This window comes from Moschus berezovskii, chromosome 4, assembly GCF_049115385.1.
Source record: "Moschus berezovskii isolate FMDL1 chromosome 4, NW_MosBer_1.0, whole genome shotgun sequence".
Taxonomy (NCBI): Eukaryota; Metazoa; Chordata; class Mammalia; order Artiodactyla; family Moschidae; genus Moschus; species Moschus berezovskii.
Genome location: NC_142463.1, coordinates 67,326,235 through 67,345,934, shown reverse-complemented (window position 1 = coordinate 67,345,934; position 19,700 = coordinate 67,326,235). Strand labels below are relative to the sequence as shown.

General features: G+C 35.1%; 1 protein-coding gene across 1 annotated transcript in view; it reads right to left on the bottom strand.

Moving 5' to 3' along the window:
• Positions 1-19,700, bottom strand: part of PKN2 (protein kinase N2) — a 151,466-nt gene that overhangs the window by 26,886 nt on the left and 104,880 nt on the right. The window contains exons 9-16 of the mRNA XM_055403815.2: positions 13,231-13,374; positions 12,835-12,910; positions 12,068-12,242; positions 11,722-11,842; positions 9,532-9,662; positions 9,375-9,450; positions 9,204-9,295; positions 865-1,041 (exon numbers count right to left, since the gene is read on the bottom strand). Of these exons, the coding sequence (XP_055259790.1) occupies positions 865-1,041; positions 9,204-9,295; positions 9,375-9,450; positions 9,532-9,662; positions 11,722-11,842; positions 12,068-12,242; positions 12,835-12,910; positions 13,231-13,374 (992 nt within the window). The remainder of the gene's footprint in view (positions 1-864; positions 1,042-9,203; positions 9,296-9,374; positions 9,451-9,531; positions 9,663-11,721; positions 11,843-12,067; positions 12,243-12,834; positions 12,911-13,230; positions 13,375-19,700) is intronic.

Genomic DNA, 19,700 nt, shown 5'->3' with positions numbered 1-19,700 from the left:
CTTGGAAGTTTAGGAACAAGGTAAGGGCTGGAGACATAAATTTGGTAAACATACGCACGTAGAGTGTAGCTATTAAGAGTAAATTTTCCTAGGTTCAAATCCCTAGCTCCACCCTTAAAAGCGATAAAACAGGGAGATAACAACAGGGGGAGAATATATACACATTATGTTTAGTCATAAGTGTTTGTTATTATTTATTCTTTTGCATCTGAATAAGAAAAACTTCCATATAATATCACACTCAAAAACTACAAAAAGGGTTATGGTGATAAAATAATTAACATAGTAAGTATTCAGTGAAATATAAATTTTAAACAGTATACTCAGTTATTTATTATCATAAATCTGGATTCTACACCTTTCATTGGAGGTGACATGCATATCAATTTCTTTTATATTTTTTCAGAAATATTTTAAGCATATGCCTTAAGTATTTTAATACTTAAGGCATACTGTTTTAAACTGCAAATATAAATATTTCATACAAATATATGATAAGAGCTCTTCTACATTTTTTTTTCACTTAACAATGTACTTTGAGTTTAGTTAATATTTAAAGCCATGGTCCCAGATGGCATTCCTTAGGAATAAAATATACTAGAAAAAAAGAAATTTTACTAAAACAAACCTAAATGGTATATCTAAGTTATCAAGTGTGACTTAGGGTAATACACGATATTTTCAACATAAACAGCAGAGAAATAGATACATTTATATATGGCAAAAAGGCAAGTTAAGAGTTCTAAGACTCCTTCTTCTATTTTCCATTTGAGGGAAAAAATAAATCTAAAATTCAGAGAGTTTTCTTCCTTCCCAGAAAGCAATCAGTCATGAAGAAACTCAGAGAAATGTCTAAATACTCACACAGCTCTTGGCTCAGAAAAGACATCAGTGTGAATGTGCATCATTAGGTCCCCACCGGCAGCATATTCCATTACAAAGCAAACATGCTCTTTGGTTTGGAAGCATGCAAAAAGGTTCACCAAAAAGGGATGCCTTACACTATTCACAGTTTCAAAAATTCTTTTTTCACACATCAGGCTGTAAGAGAAAACATTAAAATATCACTGGTGTTTTTTTTTTAAAGTTCTAGTTGCAAATAACATTCTTTAAAAATTACTAAACTCTAAAATAAGCGAAGCTCTTAATCATTATGACTTTAAAACCATAAAATATGTTGTTTTGCTATAAATGCTTTGAAAATTTGGGTTATGTGATATATAAATGACTTTAATAGAAATATATTAATGAAAACTAAATATGATTACCATGACATAAAATTCATTATTGATAGTATCAGAGTAGCACACATAAGACTAGTGGTAATCATAAAAAAGTCTTAATTAGAATTGAACTGTGAAAAATTTTCAGGAATTGGTCAGAGGATTTAGCAACCTAAAGCATAATTTTAAAATATAAACTTTGTGATCAAGGTGATTTCAAGGACAGTGTATATTTATAATTCACAAGCTATGGTATCCAAATATTCTATCATATGAATCTGAGAGGTAAAAATACACTGCATAACATTTTAATTTAGGAGGCTACCTGGAAAATAAAGGAGTTTCATGGAGAATTCTATTAAAAGCTTCAAGGAAGCTCTTGGAGAATGATACAATTTATCTATAAAATCTATATAGCTAAGAATTCTTATAAGCTGTTTAAAAGAATAGCGGTCAAACTTACTGACTCTGAAACATTAATTTTGCCTAAATGGCAAGAAATATCAACCTTCTGTCCCTTGAAAATATTTAGTAAATCAACCTCACTTAAAACTCAAAGCAGACAAATATACACTGCTACATTTAAAGTGGATAACCAACAAGGAACTCTATTCAATACTATGTAACAGCCTAAATGGGAAAAGAATTTGAAAAATAGACACATGTATACATATAACTGAAAGGAAAAAAAAAAAACCTCAAAGCAGAAGAAAACCAGGTCAAATATTATTCAAATATAACTTTGAATTAACGTTTTTAAGGACTGATCAAAATAAATATATACATTTAATTTTACATTTCTGTTTCTAACATAAAATAGGCATTTTTTGGTTTGTTTTAGAGACCAGAATAAAAAACTGCTGTTAAAAGTTTGTTGAAAAGCATTAATAATGCTTTTATTTTTTTAAATTAAGTAATTCTTTAGATTTCATGTTTATTTGTGTATGTGGTTGTTGATTTCAAAATACCAAACCAAAATTCTAATATTAGAAGGAGGTAGACTCATTCTCCTTTCTTTGGGATCTCTTTAAGAATTAATTTTAAAAAGATTAATTTAAAGATTAAAGCATTTGTCTGGATATCCAGACTATATTGCTATGACTCAAGAAAATTTAAAGAGAACTTTAAAACATTTAAAAGTATAACTGTTGTTAGAAGGAACAATGAATTTTCATTGCTGTTAATACAGTTGTATTCAGAATGATGAACTAAAACACCTCTTCAGTTTTAAATACAGTAAATATAGCTCCTATGAAATAGTGTTTACAGTACATCTAATATGGTCACATTCTAGATGAGCTCTTACCCTCTATTTCATACTGTTTATAATTTTATATATACTCAGAAAACCCCATTATAATTGCTTCTAGAGTGTTCAGCTTATGTATACATACATTTGCAAGGTTTCTAAATGCTACTACAAATTAAGTCACTATTAGAAATAAATTCACAGATGATTAAAAAGAAAAGTTAATAGCTTTGACTTCATCACCATTTAAATTTATTGGAAAATAATGTACAATTGGGCAAGATCTGCAAATTAGATTCTAAAAAAAGTGATTTACTAGGTCTATCCAAATTGTGGCTAATGAGGATAAAATATACACATGAAATAACAAACTGACAAAATGTTTTGTTGTCAAGCACACGACAAACATGGCCTCTTTCACTGTGTATCATTTATGCATGAATTACTAATCCACTATGGGTGAATTACTGATTCTCAACTGGATGGCTATATAGACCTGTGTTAGACCTGTGTTGAACATATAAATGGTCTAAAGAACTGATGAGAGTGCTCCTTAAAATGGTTTTAATCCCATTCATAGAATTCTTTGATGAGGACTGACAATATTGATGAGGATTGGATATATATCTTAGGTAAAGGAGGAAAGCTCTTCTACAAACCCAAACAAGAATAATAATCTTAAGCATGTTACATCACACCAAAAAGCTGCTCCATAAGACTCTTTAACTTTTCCCAATTTAATCTAAATTGTATGTTCTCCTTAAAAGTCCATGAAAAACCTGAAACTTTATTCATTTTGTCCAAAACATTTTCCCCTAAATTGTCATTTTTCCTCTCCATTTTCCCAAATATCTTCCATCTGCCAAAACAAGCACAAATCCAATCTTTACAAGGCCTTACCTAAATCCACCAGTGCACTGTCACTTTGATGTTTCCCCTGTGACTGTCTATGCTGTTTATCTTTAACTCAAACATATCTAATTTCTTTTATTTGCATAACTAATGTATTTATGGTTTATCTCCCTAAGTGACTAGTTCAATTCTAACATTTTTTGGCATACTTCCTTTAGTACATTATTTGATATGTTCAGTTCAGTTCAGTTCAGTCGCTCAGTCGTGTCCGACTCTCCGCGACCCCATGAATCACAGCACGCCAGGCCTCCCTGTCCATCACCAACTCCCGAAGTTCACTCAAACTCATGTCCACAGAGTCGGTGATGCCATCCAGCCATCTCATTCTCTGTCGTCCCCTTCTCCTCCCGCCCCCAACCTTTTCCAGCATCAGAGTCTTTTCCAGTGAGTCAACTCGTCACATGAGGTGGCCAAAGTATTGCAGTTTCAACTTTAGCATCAGTCCCTCCAATGAACATCCAGGATTGATCTCCTTTAGAATGGACTGGTTGGATCTCCTTGCAGTATAAGGGACTCTCAAGAGTCTTCTCCAACACCACAGTTCAAAAGCATAGATTCTTCGGCGATCAGCTTTCTTCACAGTCCAACTCTCACATCCATACATGACCATGGGAAAAACCATTGCCTTGATTAGACGGACCTTTGTTGGCAAAGAAATGTCTCTGCTTTTTAATATACTATCAAGGTTGGTCATAACTTTCCTTCCAAGGAGCAAGCGAAACTTAAAAACTGTATAAATAGTTATTTTGGTCTGTGGAAAATTACATCACTAATAAGGCTAATCTTAGGATTAAAGCATATATATGATTAAAGCATATATATGTATATATGATGGAGAAGGCAATGGCAACCCACTCCAGTACTCTTGCCTGGAAAATCCCATGGATGGAGGAGCCTGGTGGGCTGCAGACCGTGGGGTCGCCAAGAGTTGGATACGACTGAGCGTCTTCACTTTCACTTTTCACTTTCATGCATTGGAGAAGGAAATGGCAACCCACTCCAGTGTTCTTGCCTGGAGAATCCCAGGGACGGAGGAGCCTGGTGGGCTGCCGTCTCTGGGGTCGCAGAGAGTCGTACATGACTGAAGCGACTTAGCAGCAGCAGCAGCATGTATATATGATATATATAAAAAAATCTGGCTAGCTATGCTTTTGTTCTGCAGCTGCAAAAATGTACTTCCAAGTCTATTCTGTTGCTTGGAAATTTGAACTGGTACAGAAACGAAGCTGAATGAGGAGGCGTAACTAACATACATTTAACATTCTTACTTAGGAGTAGGGGAAGATGGCACTCAGAAAGTTCAACTAACAGTAGGTGGAAAACGTGATCTTCGTACATGAATTGCATTAGTTTGACTTTAGTGCATAATTTGTGTAAAGGCAGTAAAAAATGTTCAAACTTCCAGTTATAAGTAAGTACTAGAGATATAATATACAATATGATAAATAAAATTAACATTGCTGTATGTTATATATGAAAGTTGTTAAGAGAATAATTCATAAGAGTTCTCATAACAAGGAAAATACATATTTTTCTATTTTTTGAATTTTGTATCTATATGATGCTCACTGAACTTACTGTGATTATCATTTCATGATGTACGTAAATCAAATAATGATGCCATACAACTTAAACTTATACAGTACTGCAAGTCAATTCTGTCTCAATAAAAGTAGCAGAAAACAAAAACAAACCAAATAACAAAAAATAAGTTGGTTTGGAATTTTCTATAAGTAAAATAAGAAGATTCATACTAGAAAAATAAACTTTAGAAAATAAAAGTGACATTAAGAACCATCAAGTATTCCAGAACTATTAAAAAAACTGCACTTATATGCAATAACATTGAATTCTATGGATCTATTAAAAGAATGAAGTGAAAAGTGGATATAATGGATTTTTGCTTAGTTATTTACTATTCAGATTTTCAAGTTACATTATTTTTGAAAACATGCTGGTCTACTTTCTTAGTTTCTAAGTTTTTTTCTTGCCTTCCTATAATTGCTTTCTTTTTTATGTTTTCCTCAAATTCCTCTAAGAGCAAGTTTTATTTCTCACTCTGAATTTTACATTTCCCTGTTTCTACTGGAGATTATTTTACTTCCACGTTACTGAATAAGTGAATTTATAACTGAAGTAAAATGAAAACTCATCAACCTTTCACTAAGGCTAGATTAATTCTGCATAAGGTCCAGGAGTAGGTGATGGACAGGAAAGCCTTGTGTGCTGCAGTCCGTGGGGTCGCAAAGAGACAGACACGCCTGAGGGACTGAACTGAGATTAATTTTGTTGTTGTTCAGCTGCTCAGGTGTCTGACTATTTGTGACCCCATGGAACAGCAGCACACCAGGCTTCCCTGTCCTTCACCATCTCCCAGAGCTTGCTCAAACTCATGTCCATTGAGTCAGTGATGCAATCAACCATCTCATCCTGTCGTTCCCTTCTCCTATCTTCAATCTTTCCCAGAATCACAGCCTTTCCTAACGAGTCGGCTTCTCACTTCAGTGATGAAAGTATTGGAGCTTCAGCATCAGTCCTTCCAAGGAAATTCAGGATTCATTTCCTTTAGGATTGACTGGCTTGATCTCCACGCAGTCCAAGGGACTCTTGCAGACAAAGAGTCTTCTCCAACACAATAGTTAAGCATCAATTCTCCGGCACTCAGCCTTCTTTATGGTCCAACTCTCACATCTGTACATGACTACTGGAAAAACCATAGCCTTGACTACATGGACCTTTGTTGGCAAAGTGATATCTCTGCTTTTTAATACACTGTCTAGGTTTGTCATAGCTTTTCTTCCAAGGGGCAAGTGTCTTTTAATTTCATGGCTGCAGTCATCATCTGCAGTAATAGAAGCCCAGGAAAATAAAGTCTCTCACTGTTTCCATTGTTTCCCCATCTATTTGCCATGAAGTGACAAATCCCATTTGGGACCAGATGCCATGATCTTCATTTTTTCAATGTTGAGTTTTAAGCCAGTTTTTTCACTCTCCTCTTTCACATTTACCAAGAGGCTCTCTAGTTCGTCTTATCTGAGGTTACTGATATTTCTCCCTGCAATCTTGTCTCCAGCTTGTGCTTCATCCAGCCTGGCATTTCTCATCATGTACTCTGCCTATAAGTTAAATAAGCAGGGTGACAATATACAGCCTCAACGTACTCCTTTCCCAATGTGGAACCAGTCTGTTGTTCCATGTCCAGTTCTAACTGTTGTTTCTTGATCTGCATACAGGTTTCTCAAGAGGCAGGTCAGGTGGTCTGGTATTCCCATCTCTTGAAGAATTTTCCACAGTTTGTTGTGATCCACACAGTCAAGGTTTTAGCGTACTCAATGAAGCAAAAATACTTTTTTTTCTGGAATTCCCTTGCTTTTTTCTATAATTCAATGAAAAGTAAAGTGAAAGTTGCTCATTCATATCCCACTCCACGACCCCATGGACCATAGAATTCTCCAGGCCAGAAACCTGGAGTGTGTAGCCTTTCCCTTCTCCAGGGGATCTTCCCAACCCAGAGATTGAACCCAGGTCTCCTGCACTGCAGGCGGTTCTTTACCAGCTAAGTCACAAGGGAAGCCAAAGAACACTAGAGTGGGTAGCCTATCCCTTCTCCAGTGGCTCTTCCTGACTCAGGAATCAAACCAGGGTCTCCTGCATTGCAGGTGGATTCTTTACCAACTGAGCTATGAGGGAAGCCCTAGCTTGATATGATCCTAAGGATGTTGGTAATCTGATCTCTGTTCCTCTGCCATTTGTAAATAAAGCTTGATGATCTATGAGTTATCGGTTTCAATACTGTTGAAGCCTAGCTTCGAGAATTTTGAGCATTACTTTGTTAGCATGTGATGTGAGTGAAATTGTGTAGTAATATGAACATTCTTTGGCATTGTCCTACTTTGGGACTGGAATGAAAACTGACCTATTCCAATCCTGTGGCCACTGTTGAGTGAGTTTTCCAAATTTGCTGGCATATTGAGTACAGCACTTTAACAGCATAATCTTTTAGGATTTGAAACAGCTCAACTGGAATTCCATCACCTCCACTGGTTTTGTTCATTGTGATGCTTCCTACGGTACACTTGACTTTGCATTCCAGGATGTCTGGCTCTAGGTGAGTGAGCCTACTATTGTGGTTATCTGGGTCATTACGATCTTTTTCGTATAGTTCTTCTGTGTATTCTTGCCACCTCTTAAAGTAGGGGTAATGGCCTCAGTTCAGTTCAGTTGCTCAGTCGTGTCCGACTCTTTGCGAACCCATGAACTGCAGCACGCCAGGCCTCCCTGTCCATCACCAACTCTCGGAGTTCACCCAAACCCATGTCCATTGAATCTGGCTAAAGCTTCATCCTCTGATCCAGACATTCTTCTTTAATAGTAATATTAACATTATCTATATTTAATTGGAAAGTTTTTTTTCCTACAGAGATGTGGCTCAAAGCAGTAACAATGTAACAGAAAGTTATACAAACCACCGAGTTATTACCACTTTCATATTACTAACTATTATTTTAGGCTATAAATGAATTTACCATATATGGATCTAGAATAAAGCAAATATTCTTCCAGAAGAGAAAAACATCTGACCATACTATTATTGTAATTAAAAACAGACTGACAGTGTAATTAAAGGTTGGCTTTAACTACTGATGTAACTGTTACCATATACTATGGTGTTCAGAATATTTTATAAATATTATGCAAAATCCTGAGTAGTTTTAGATCAAGGAAGAGTTTATTTTGATATAATTGAGGAGTATGAGAAACAGATTAAAAAATAAATAGGCAAACCCAAAAGGAAAAGATTTACATAAAGGAAACGCTCATCTTTTAAGAGTGATCCTAATTCTAAGAACTTCCCATACAGTGGAAATGTATTAAAAACAGCAATCTGATATATTGGCAATCTGATTATATGGCAATAATCCAATTTAGTAAGGCAAGTATTACCAAAAAATGTATTTTAAAAATATGTGGGTTAATTGAGGCTCAAAGATGTTCAGTGAATTGCTCTGGGATCAAATCACTAATTAAGAAGGAACAATCAGGACTAGAGAATCTTCTCACTCATAATCCCAGGCTGTTTTCATTATATAGGGCTGTCTGTTAGTAATATATGAAGATTAATCCATACCAATTTACACGCAGAAAGGAAAGATGCTGTGGTCAAAAATATTTAACAGAAATAGAGCAAAAAATAGATATAGGTGTATTTTAAAAAGCAGAATGAATTAATCACTTAACCGAAGATTACTTGTAAATGACATCTTATTACTTCTGTAGTATGAAATGCGAAATAGCCTCACCCAACCCCAGATGTGTAATAGTTCCTAATTCATACAAACACTTCAACATTTCCACGTATAAAAACTTATTAGGATTAGTTTAAACATTTCATCAACTTTTTTTGGTATTCACCAAGCAGTAAAATGTCATAAGAATGGGAAGAGGGAATTTGCTAGAAAGAAAAACAATATTTAATCAATACCCACCTCATGCATTAATTTATTTAGTTTCTTTACTTATTACAGTTGACCCCTGAACAACATGGGGGTTAATCGTGCATAATTTACAGTCAGCCCTCTGTATCTGCAGTTCTTCCACATCTATGAATTCGCAACCACAGACTATGTAATATTACAGCATTTACTAAATGAAAAATATCCATATTTAAGTGAACCCATGTAGTTGAAGACCATGTTATTCAATGATCAACCATATTATGAAAAGAGAAAATTTTATCATTTTGATATATACTGAATACATTGATTTTCATAAGTTATAACTTTAGAAAAGTGTAACAATTGCATTTTTAAAAAACTAACCTGTCTACTTCATCTCGTGCTACAATGTCTCCTTTCTTTAAGGCTTTTATAGCAAACATTTCATTTGTGTGTTTATATTCAGCCAAAAGCACCTGAAATTAGATTAAAATAATTATTTCTCATTTGAATGATTACTCTTGTAGGCATTTGAAAGAAAATTTAAAAGATTACCTTTCCAAAATGTCCTCTACCCAAGACAGCACAACACCTGAAGTCTTGTAGATTGAACTGAAACATTTGTTGAGATCTGAAAACAGTAATGCCAATTAAAAATAAGGCAAAAGTATGGGACCAAATGTGTAAGTAAAGCTGTGGATATATTCTTTACCTTCTGTCTTCAAGTTCATGAATACCACTATACTCTAGGCCTGACTGAGGGATATCAGGCTCATGTTCAGATTGAGATTTTGGAAGTATTCTATTTCTGTCATTCTCAGTCTCAAAAACAGTTTCTGAAACCTGTAAATATTAAACACTCATTAAATCACAGAAACATTCAGAAAACAACTTATTAGGTAAGAATAAAGAAAAAATGTTAAATCAATATAAATATGAATGAGAAAATAAAATTCAGATATTATTATTCATTTTTATGGTTATTAATTATATATTACTCTTATCTTAAAATTGTAAAAAATGAATAATAAAAACACTAATTTGAAAAGATACAGGAGCTCCAATGTTCACAGCAGCACTATTTACAATACCTAGTTTCATGGAAGCAACCAAAGTGTCAACCAACAGACCACTGGTTTAAGAAGATGCAGTATATACAGATGGGCAGTAGGCACATGAAAGGGTATCCTCTTACACTGTTGGTAGGAATGTAAATTGGTGCAGCCACTATAGAAAACAGTATAGACGTTCCTCAAAAAACTAAAAATATAGTTGCCCTATAATCCAGCAATCCCATTCCTGGGCATATACTGAGACAAATTTCTAATTCAAAAAGTTACACGCACCCCTATGTTCTTGAAGCACTATTTACAATAGCCAAGGCATGGAAACAACCTAAATGTCCATTGATAGATGAATGGATAAAGAACATTTGGTGTGTGTGTGTCTGTGTGTATATATATATATACACACACATACACACAATGGAATTACTCAGCCATTAAAAAAGAATGAAATAATGCCGTCTGCACTAACATGGATGGACCTAGAGATTATCATGCTAAATGAATTAAGTCAGAAAGAGAAAGACAAATACCACATGATATCATTTATATGTGGAATCTAAAATATAACACAAATGAACATATCTACAAAACAAAGCACTCAGAAATATAGAGAACAGATTTGTGGTTGTCAAGGGTGATGGGTTTGGGGGAGGAAAGGATTGGGAATGTGGGATTAGCAGACGCAAACTACTATATACAGGATGGATAAACAACAAGGTCCTACTATATAGCATAAGAAATTATATTCAATATCCTGTGATAAACTGTAATGGAAAAAATATTTATATGTATAACTGAGTCACTCTGCTTTACAGAAGAAATTAAGCACAACACTGTAAATCAACTGTACTTCAAAAAAATTGTTTTAAAATGTGGTATATAGATATACAATGGAAAATTAATCTCTGCCCACAAAAAGAATGAAATAATGCCCTCTACAGCAATATGGATGGATCTAGAGAAAATTACCCTTAGTGAAATAAGTCAGACAGAGGAAGAAATGGTATATATCACATATGTGGAATCTAAAAAATAATATAATTGAATGTATTTACAAAACAGAAATAGACTCATAGATTTAGAAAACAAAGTTGTGGTTGCCAAGGGGAGAAGGAATAGGAGAGGGACAAACTAAGGGTATAGGATTACTAGATACAAACTTCTATAAATAAAATAGATAATAGGATATATTGTATGGCACAGGGAATTATAACCATTATCTTGTAAAAAGCTATAATGAAATAGAATCTGAAAAAAATACTGAATCACTACACTGTATACCTGAAACAGTGTTGTAAATCAATCATACTTCAATTGAAAAAATGAATACATTAGTTTCATTTTATATGCATTTCCAGGTATCATGTTAACCTAGTTAGAAGATGCACAGTGTCAGGAAATACTTCATCTAATATCAGCCATACTCCCAGGCTCCTAGAATAAGCAACCTATTCTATCTCTAGTGGCTCATGGGCATCCAGAGGTTTTTACGTTTCACTCACAAGAAACAACTTAAAAGTGCATCTCATTCACTATGATGCTATAGTGTTAGTTGCTCAGTTGTGTCTGACTCTTTGCAACCCCATGTAGCCCACCAGGCTCCTCTGTCCATGAGGATTCTCCAGGCAAGAATACTGCAATGGGCTGCCATGTCCTCCTCCAGGGGATCTTCCTTACCCAGGGATCCAATCCCAGTCTCCCACATTGGAGGCAGATTCTTTTCCATCTGAGCCACAAGGGAAGCCCAATGATGCTATAGCTGGTAAATTACCATGATGTTGTAACTGGTAATTTATTTGGTGAAAAGGAATTATACAAGGTTTAAAATGCCTTACCTGTCCTGGTGTATCCAAATCTCCTGCAGATTCATCTATTTCTCCGAGGGAAGAATCACGTGGTGGGGCTGGAGGAGGCTCAGGTTCAAGATCAAAGTCCAACTTGGTTACTGTTGAATCACTTATAAAAGATAAAGCAATTCACCAAAAGCAGTAATCAAAAGTATATATTTTAAGTAGCTTTAAAATGAAAGCAAACAATTTTATTGTTTTTAAAAGCAAGCAGAGCACTAACCTCAAAATACTATTTGGAAAAAATGAGACTTCTAATAGATTCACTGTAATCAGTATGTATGAGTGTCACAATGATTATTTTACAAAAGCTTAAAAACATTAAAGCACATACCTAGCTGGAGGTGCTAACGCAGGGATGCGTACGTCAACCACTGGCACTGCAGCAGGCACAGGGGCTTGAGGGCTGAAGGTGCCAGAATGGTTTACTGTAGGTATCGCTCTTCTCACAAGTCTTCCCCAAGTGGCGATATTAATATTCATTTGAGGAGCTCTGAGAAAGGTTTTGCCTGTGGATATTGTAAATAAAGAAAACCGAACAAGTAATTTTTTAATATATTACGAAAAGCCATAGCTGAAAAATTCATATTCATTGGTTTATAATTTATGAAGAACAAATAGTATCTGTCATTTAAAAAAAAAACAGTTCTTAACTATGTGTTATTAAAGGCTAGTGCAAAAAAGCAAAATTAGTTTAAAAAATAAATAGGTAGGAATTGCTCACTTAAGTCTAGTAATGATAAGCAGTTAAGGTTGAAAAAAAAAAGAATCCTTATCTTTTAGGGATACTAACTGTAATATCTATGGATGAATCAATATGATGTCTAGGTTCACTTCAAATAAGCTGAGGAAGTTGTGAGAGATGGAACATGGATGAAACAAAATTGGACATGAGTTGACTGTTGTTGAAGCCGAGTAATGTTAAATTGCACTGGTCTCTATACATATATATATGTTTAAAATTTTCCCTAATAAAACTAACTAAATAATTGAACAAATAAGCAAAAAGCCTTGATGGGTATCACTTTTTAAATAGCATGTACATTTAAAAATATTTAAGATAACACTGGAACACTCTGTAGCTAATTTCTTAGTAATTACCTTGTTGTTTGGAAAAAATTTTCTTTTGTCTCTGGAGTTTTGGTCTTCTTTCAATAACTGGATTAAAAAAGGTAACCTGCAGTGAAGAAAATTTAAGTTGACATGAATACAGCATTAGATTCATGGTTCATGAAATTCAGTAAACTTCTAAGTTTTAAAAACTTAAGAGAATCTGAGATATAATTTAGTTCCATCCCCTCATTTTCTAGATGATAACAGACCTAGAAAAGAAAAATGATTTGTCTTGGGTAATACACTATTTAGTGGCAGAGTTGAGCCAAGAATTCAAGTTATCTGTCATTCAGCCTAAATACTCTTCCCACTTCTACATCATGTTGCTTACATATATAATTTCGATTGCAGTAATGAATATTTAAAATAAAATACATTTATTACCTCTGCAAATAAAGTACCCTGTGGTTCCAAATAGAGACACATGCCATGCCGTTGGTTGTCTAAAAAATCTTCTAACCTCAGAAATTTTACAGCACACAGAGATCGCCAATCACGCCAATAAACTGAAATTTCCAGTTCACGTGACTAGAATAATTAAATAAAAAATAAAGAAAACAGGGAAGACATCATTGGACACACATGTGAATAAAATAGTACAAAAAATACAAAATACAAATACAATAAACAAAGATAACATACACAATGGTCACACTATTTTAAAGAGTGCTTTTATAATGTTTCTCTATTATGTATTACTTTAACAAAAATATATTTTACTAAAGGGAGAAATTCATATTCTGATACTCCTCAGTTAAGGTATTCCTTTTAGATAAAGAATACATAACTGGGAACAATACAGATGAATGACCACAGAAACTCTTACCCATCTCACAGCTTCAATATCTTTTGGATTTTCCTCTTCCAACTGGCATCATTTGTGCTATTGTATGACCTCAGTGTTCACCTCAAAGAACCCATTTCAAACCTTCTTATTTCTATCTTATTTATTTACTTGGCTATGTGGCATGTAGGATCTTCCCTGGCCAGGGATTGTTCCTATGGCCGCTGAGTTGGAAGTGTGGAGTCTTAACCACTGGACTACCATGGAAGTCCAAACCTTATTTATCTCAATGCTAAATCAGGAAAGCATCTGTAAACAGCATTTATTCTCTACTTTCAGCGTGCCACACACTATGCCAAACACTTTTAAGAATTTTAGGTCATTTAATTTTCTAAAGAATAATACTGAGTAACAGGACCAGTGATTATAGGGGTCAAAAACTTAGTTTTTTTTTTACAGAAAGATATTCATTTATTACAACATCAGACAAAGCAAAACAAAAAAGCCACACAAAACCAGGGACAAGTATATTATACCATATCTATATGAGGGAAAACTGTATAGTCATCAAAAATAATGCTTATGTGGAAAAATATATTTAAGGTTTTAACAATTAATTATTAAATATACTTGTAGAACACAGTTTATAATTTGGAGGTGAAGCCATAAATAGACCTCTACATGTAAGTCATAATCTACATACATTTAAATTATAAAGCATGACTTCTCCATTATTTTGTTTTTCAGAATTTTGTGGATCATCCATAGAGAGAAATGTTTTTTTCCTTTAGGCTCAACAAAGTAATAAATTATTTCTTTCATATAAAAACTTTCAATTTGTGAACTTATGCATCCTATTATCTAAACTCCTAGTATGCATAATAAAATCATTTGACTTACAGAAAATACTTACAAAAAACAACACATGAAAAAAATTAGTCAAGACACAATGTGCTAGAAGGTCTCACAGACAATCAGGAAAAATGACAAGGAAAAGACACCTTGGCAGTGAGCACATGAGCTGAGGACTTCCTCCCTCACTGCTTCTTTCTGATATTACTAATGGAGAGAATATTTGTCATGAAAGGGGAAGTATAATTATTCCAAGATCAACAATGGCATTTAGAAGTGGTAATTATTAATGCTATACTATTCTATTCAAGTTAGAATTTTAAGTATTTTGAAAACAGTTATGTTTGGAACTATAAACTGCATAATTGAACCAGAGGTTGGTAATTTAGACTACACTATTTTAGATTTGAAATGGAGACGTCTACTTTCTGTATTCTCCAACAGTATCAGGGAGGAAACCTTGTTTTGAATCAGGCAAATGAAAGTAGTATTGATGCTGGGGATGGAATTATTAATACTTAGACGAGTTGACTCACTGGAAAAGAGTCTGATGCTGGGAGGGATTGGGGGTGGGAGGAGACGGGGACGACAGAGAATGAGATGGCTGAATGGTATCACTGACTCGATGGACATGAGTTTGAGTGAACTCTGGGAGTTGGTGATGGACAGAGAGGCCTGGCGTGCTGTGATTCATGGGGTCGCAAAGAGTCGGACACAACTGAGTGACTGAACTGAACTGAAAAGTTGTTATACTTTTCACACTGTGACTAAAACTTTCACTTTCATAATATAAACCCTAAGTTACTGATTTAATTATATGGAAGAATGAGGACAGGAGTGTGGATAGTTTAATAGTATGTATTGGCAATTTCTGATAATGCAAAAACAATAAATAGGAATCCCTCGAGTTCTCTACTAATCTTGTCCTCATTCCTACATCTCAGCCTCTCACTCCCACCAGTATCTATAATCTTTCCACAGCCTCAGCTGTTTGCATCCTTCTCTCTGACCATCACCTCCTAACATTCTAGTAGCTCAGTCTTTCAAGCCCCTCAACATCCACTGATCCTTCGACCTTACTGTTACTTCTAATCCATTAATCCTACTACCTTTCTACTGGCTCCCACTCTGTCAATGCTCTCTTCTTCCTTTTCCACTGATCAGTGAACATTCTCTAGTACTCTGCTCTGAACAGAACTGGTTCCTGTTAAAATTCATCCTGTTTCTAATATTGATAAAGATGGTTCCCCATTACATTAGCAAAGTTAATTAAAAGGAAATGTGAATGGGAAGAAGTTATACATAAAGATTATTGCTTTTATTTCAATCTCTCATGGAAGGATTCAACTTTTTACTAGAGGAAGGCTGAGGGAATTCAGAAAAAATGTGAAATTAGACAGCTATTGTATTTCTAATAAACTAATAAAGACCAAATTTTATAAGGAAATATAAAAAGGGTAACCTGATAAGAACAGAAAGAACTCAGAACTGATAGTACACTTCAGAATCCTAGTTTATACCTTGGGCTAGTTATTTAACCTCTAGGACACAAAATATCCTTATCAATCGATAAAATGAGGAGGCTGGATTACATCAGTAATTTTCAAAACTTTTTTTTTAAACTGGCAAATTTCAAATGACATCTTACCCTGAATCTCAAAACAAAATCAAAACAAGACACACACAGAAAAACAGTTTGTGCTGCATCTGAAATGATTCTGCAAGAGCCCCAAGTTCCTAGGAACATAATTTTAACTTTTCTAGATCATTCTATATCTAGATAATTTCTAGAGTATTTCAAAACTCCAGAAACACCTATCTGGGAGTTCTCTGTGGCCTAGAAGTTTAAATTCTGGGCTTTCACTGCCATGGCCTGGATTCAGTTCCTTGTTGTGAAACAGATTTCACAAGTTTACATGGCATGACAAAAATACAATATAAATTAAAAAATAAATGAAAAGACCTATGAATTTTTGTATTTTGGAAAACAGAAAAACAGTATAGACAACTTAGTTCTAGAATGTCATAGCAAAGAAGCTTGACAGGAAGCAAATGCTGAGCATGAACATGTCAGTTTAAAATAATATCTTCTATAAATGTTTCTATAAACATTTTCTATAAATAAATATTCTAAAAATATAAAGGATAAAATAAAAACTAAAAAAGCACATGAAAGGCAAAATATACTACATAAACAGAAGGATTTATCATGATTAGCAATGTGGCCTTCCCCAAAGAGGAGCTTTTAATCCAGTTAGGGATAGGTAACATGCACATTAGGAACCCAGAAGGTTGAACTGGCCTAAGGGATGAATAGCTTTACTTAGCTATGCAGTGTCTTCAATGTTTCAAGGGAGAATTACTCCAAAGTGGGAAGAAAGTCTCATGTCATGAAGAAGAAAGACAATTTCAGATGAAGATTACAGTGCAAGTAAAACATTACCAAACAACAGTTATCAAACTTTGTAGTTTTCTAAGTGTGCAGGTTGGGTAATAGTAAATTATTCACTCTTTACCAGGTTTTCATCACCTTCTACTGTTTCTTCATTTTTGCCACTGTAAACTTTCAATCTCATACAAATTACCAAGGAAGAAAGAGCATTCTGAAGGACACTCATGGTCTACTATCAGCTCTGAAATTTATTGACATATAATCACTCTGGAAGGAGATCAAACCAGTCAATCCTAAAGGAAAACGGCCCTGAATATTCATTGGAAGAACTAATGCTGAAGCTGAAACTCCAATACTTGGTCACCTGATAGGAAGAGCTGACTCACTGGAAAAGACCCTGATGCTAGGAAAGATTGAGGGCAGGAGGAGAAGGGGAAGACAGAGGATGAGATGGTTGGATGGCATCACTGACTCAATGGGTGAACTCCGGGAGTTGGTGATGGACAGGGAGGCCTGGTATGCTGTGCTTCATGGGGTTGCAGAGTCGGACACGACTGAGTGACTGAACTGAATTGAAACTAATAAAACACTGTTAATCAACTACACTCTGATATAAAATGAAAAGTTAAAAAACTTCACTGAGACAGAACTTACTATAGCAGCTCAGTTTATTTTTTAACAGTACTATTCTTTGTACTGAAATGAAATCTACCATCATTCATTCTGCTTTATCTTCCACACTCACAAAGCATACAGTCAAGGATGTTCAAGGATGAAAAGAACATGTACTACAATCTACCACTTGCCCCTTTTAGAGCACTTGGCAAACACTGATACTTGATCAGCATAAACAACAACTCATCCAATAAACCTTAACAGTGAGCTTGAGGAAGTTACTACCAATCCATTTAGTCAATACACACAAATGGAAATCTCACTGCTATCCCTACTTTAATTTTTGTTTTATGTGTTCCTCCCTATAATTTAAAAATTATAATAATAATTTTATTTATTTTCGGCTGTGCTGGGTTTTCGTCGCTGTATAGGCTTTTCTGTTTAGGTTGGTGCAAAAGTAATTGCAGTTTCACATTGTTGAACTTTGCCATTTGATACTGGAATACATTCTTAAATAAATGTGGTGACTCCTGCTCTTTTAATTTCATGATGTATAAATTTAATGCAGCCATGAAATTAAAAGACACTTGCTCCTTGGAAAAAAAGCAATGACAAACCCAGACAAAGATTAAAAAACAGAGACATTACTTTGCCTACAAAGGTCCACATAGTCAGAGCTATGGTTTTTTCAGTAGTCATGTACAGATGTTAAGGGCTGGACCATAAAGAAAGCTGAGCATCAAAGAACTGATGCCTTCAACCTGTGGTGTGGGGGAAGACTCTTGATAGTCCCTCGGACAGCAAGGACACCAAACCAGTCAGTTCTAAAGGAAATCAACCCTGAATATTCATTGGAAGGACTGATGCTGAAAATAAAGCTCCAATACTTCACCCACCTGATGTGAAGAGCCAACTCATTGGAAAAGACCTGGATGTTGGGAAAGATTGAGGGCAGGAGGAGAAGGGGACGACAGATGATGACATGGTTGGGTGGCATCACTGACTCAATGGACATGAGCTTGAGCAAACTATAGGAGATGGTGAAGGACAGGGAAGCCTGGTGTGCTGCAGTCCACTGGGTCGCAAAGAGTTGGACATGACTTAGTGACTGAACAAAACCGCCATACATAACTTGAATGTGCATTTCTTACTTTATGTTTTTTGCTGATGACTTAATAATTGAGGTTTATTTTATATTTATTTTAGACTATAAAAATTCAAAGTGACATTTTTTATTTGAGTGACTTTTTTTATTCGAGTTCATAAAGCAGCAGAGATAACTCGGAACATCAACAATGCATTTGGCCCAGAAATTGCTAATAAACAGACAGTGCAGTGGTGGTTCAAGAAGTTTTGCAAAGGAGACAAGAACATAGTGGCTGGCAATTGGAGGTTGACAACGACCAACTGGGAGCAATCATCAAAGCCAATCCCCTCACAACTATGTGAGAAGTTCCCGAAGAACTCAACGTCAATAATCCTATAGTCACTTGGCATTTGAAGCAAATCAGAAAGGTGAAAAAGCTCGATAGGTGGGTGCCTCATGAGCTGACTGCAAACCAAAAAAATCATCGTTTTAAGCATGTCTTCTCTTACTGTATACATGAACAACAAACCATTTCTCAATTAGATTGTGACATTCAACAAAAAGTGGGTTGTATGACAACCAGCAATGACCAGTTCAGCAGATGGACTGAGAAGAAGCTCCAGAACACTTTCAAAAGCCAAACTTGCACCAAAAAAAGGTCATGATTTCTGGTGGTCTGCTTCCAGTTTGAGCCACTACAGCTTTTGGAATCCCAGAGAAACCATTACATCTGAGAACCAAGCTCAGCAAATCGATGAGACGTACCAAAACTGCAATGCCTGCAGCCAGCACGGGTCAACAAAAAGGGCCCAATTCTCCACAGCAACGCCTGAGCGCATAATCACATAACCAACACTTCAAAAGTTGAACAAATTGGGCTACGGAGTTTTGCCTCATCTACTATATTCATCTAACCTCTCACCAACCATCTACCATTTCTTCAAGCATCTCAACAACTTTCTTATTTTGATAACTAAAAATGGGTTTGAGCCTAATCACAATGATTTAAAATTCATGGTCTGAAACTGCAATTACTTTTGTACCAACCTAATAGTTGCAGCAAGTGGGGGCTACTCTCCAGTTGCAGTGCATGGGATTCTCATTGTTGTGGCTTCTTCTTGTTG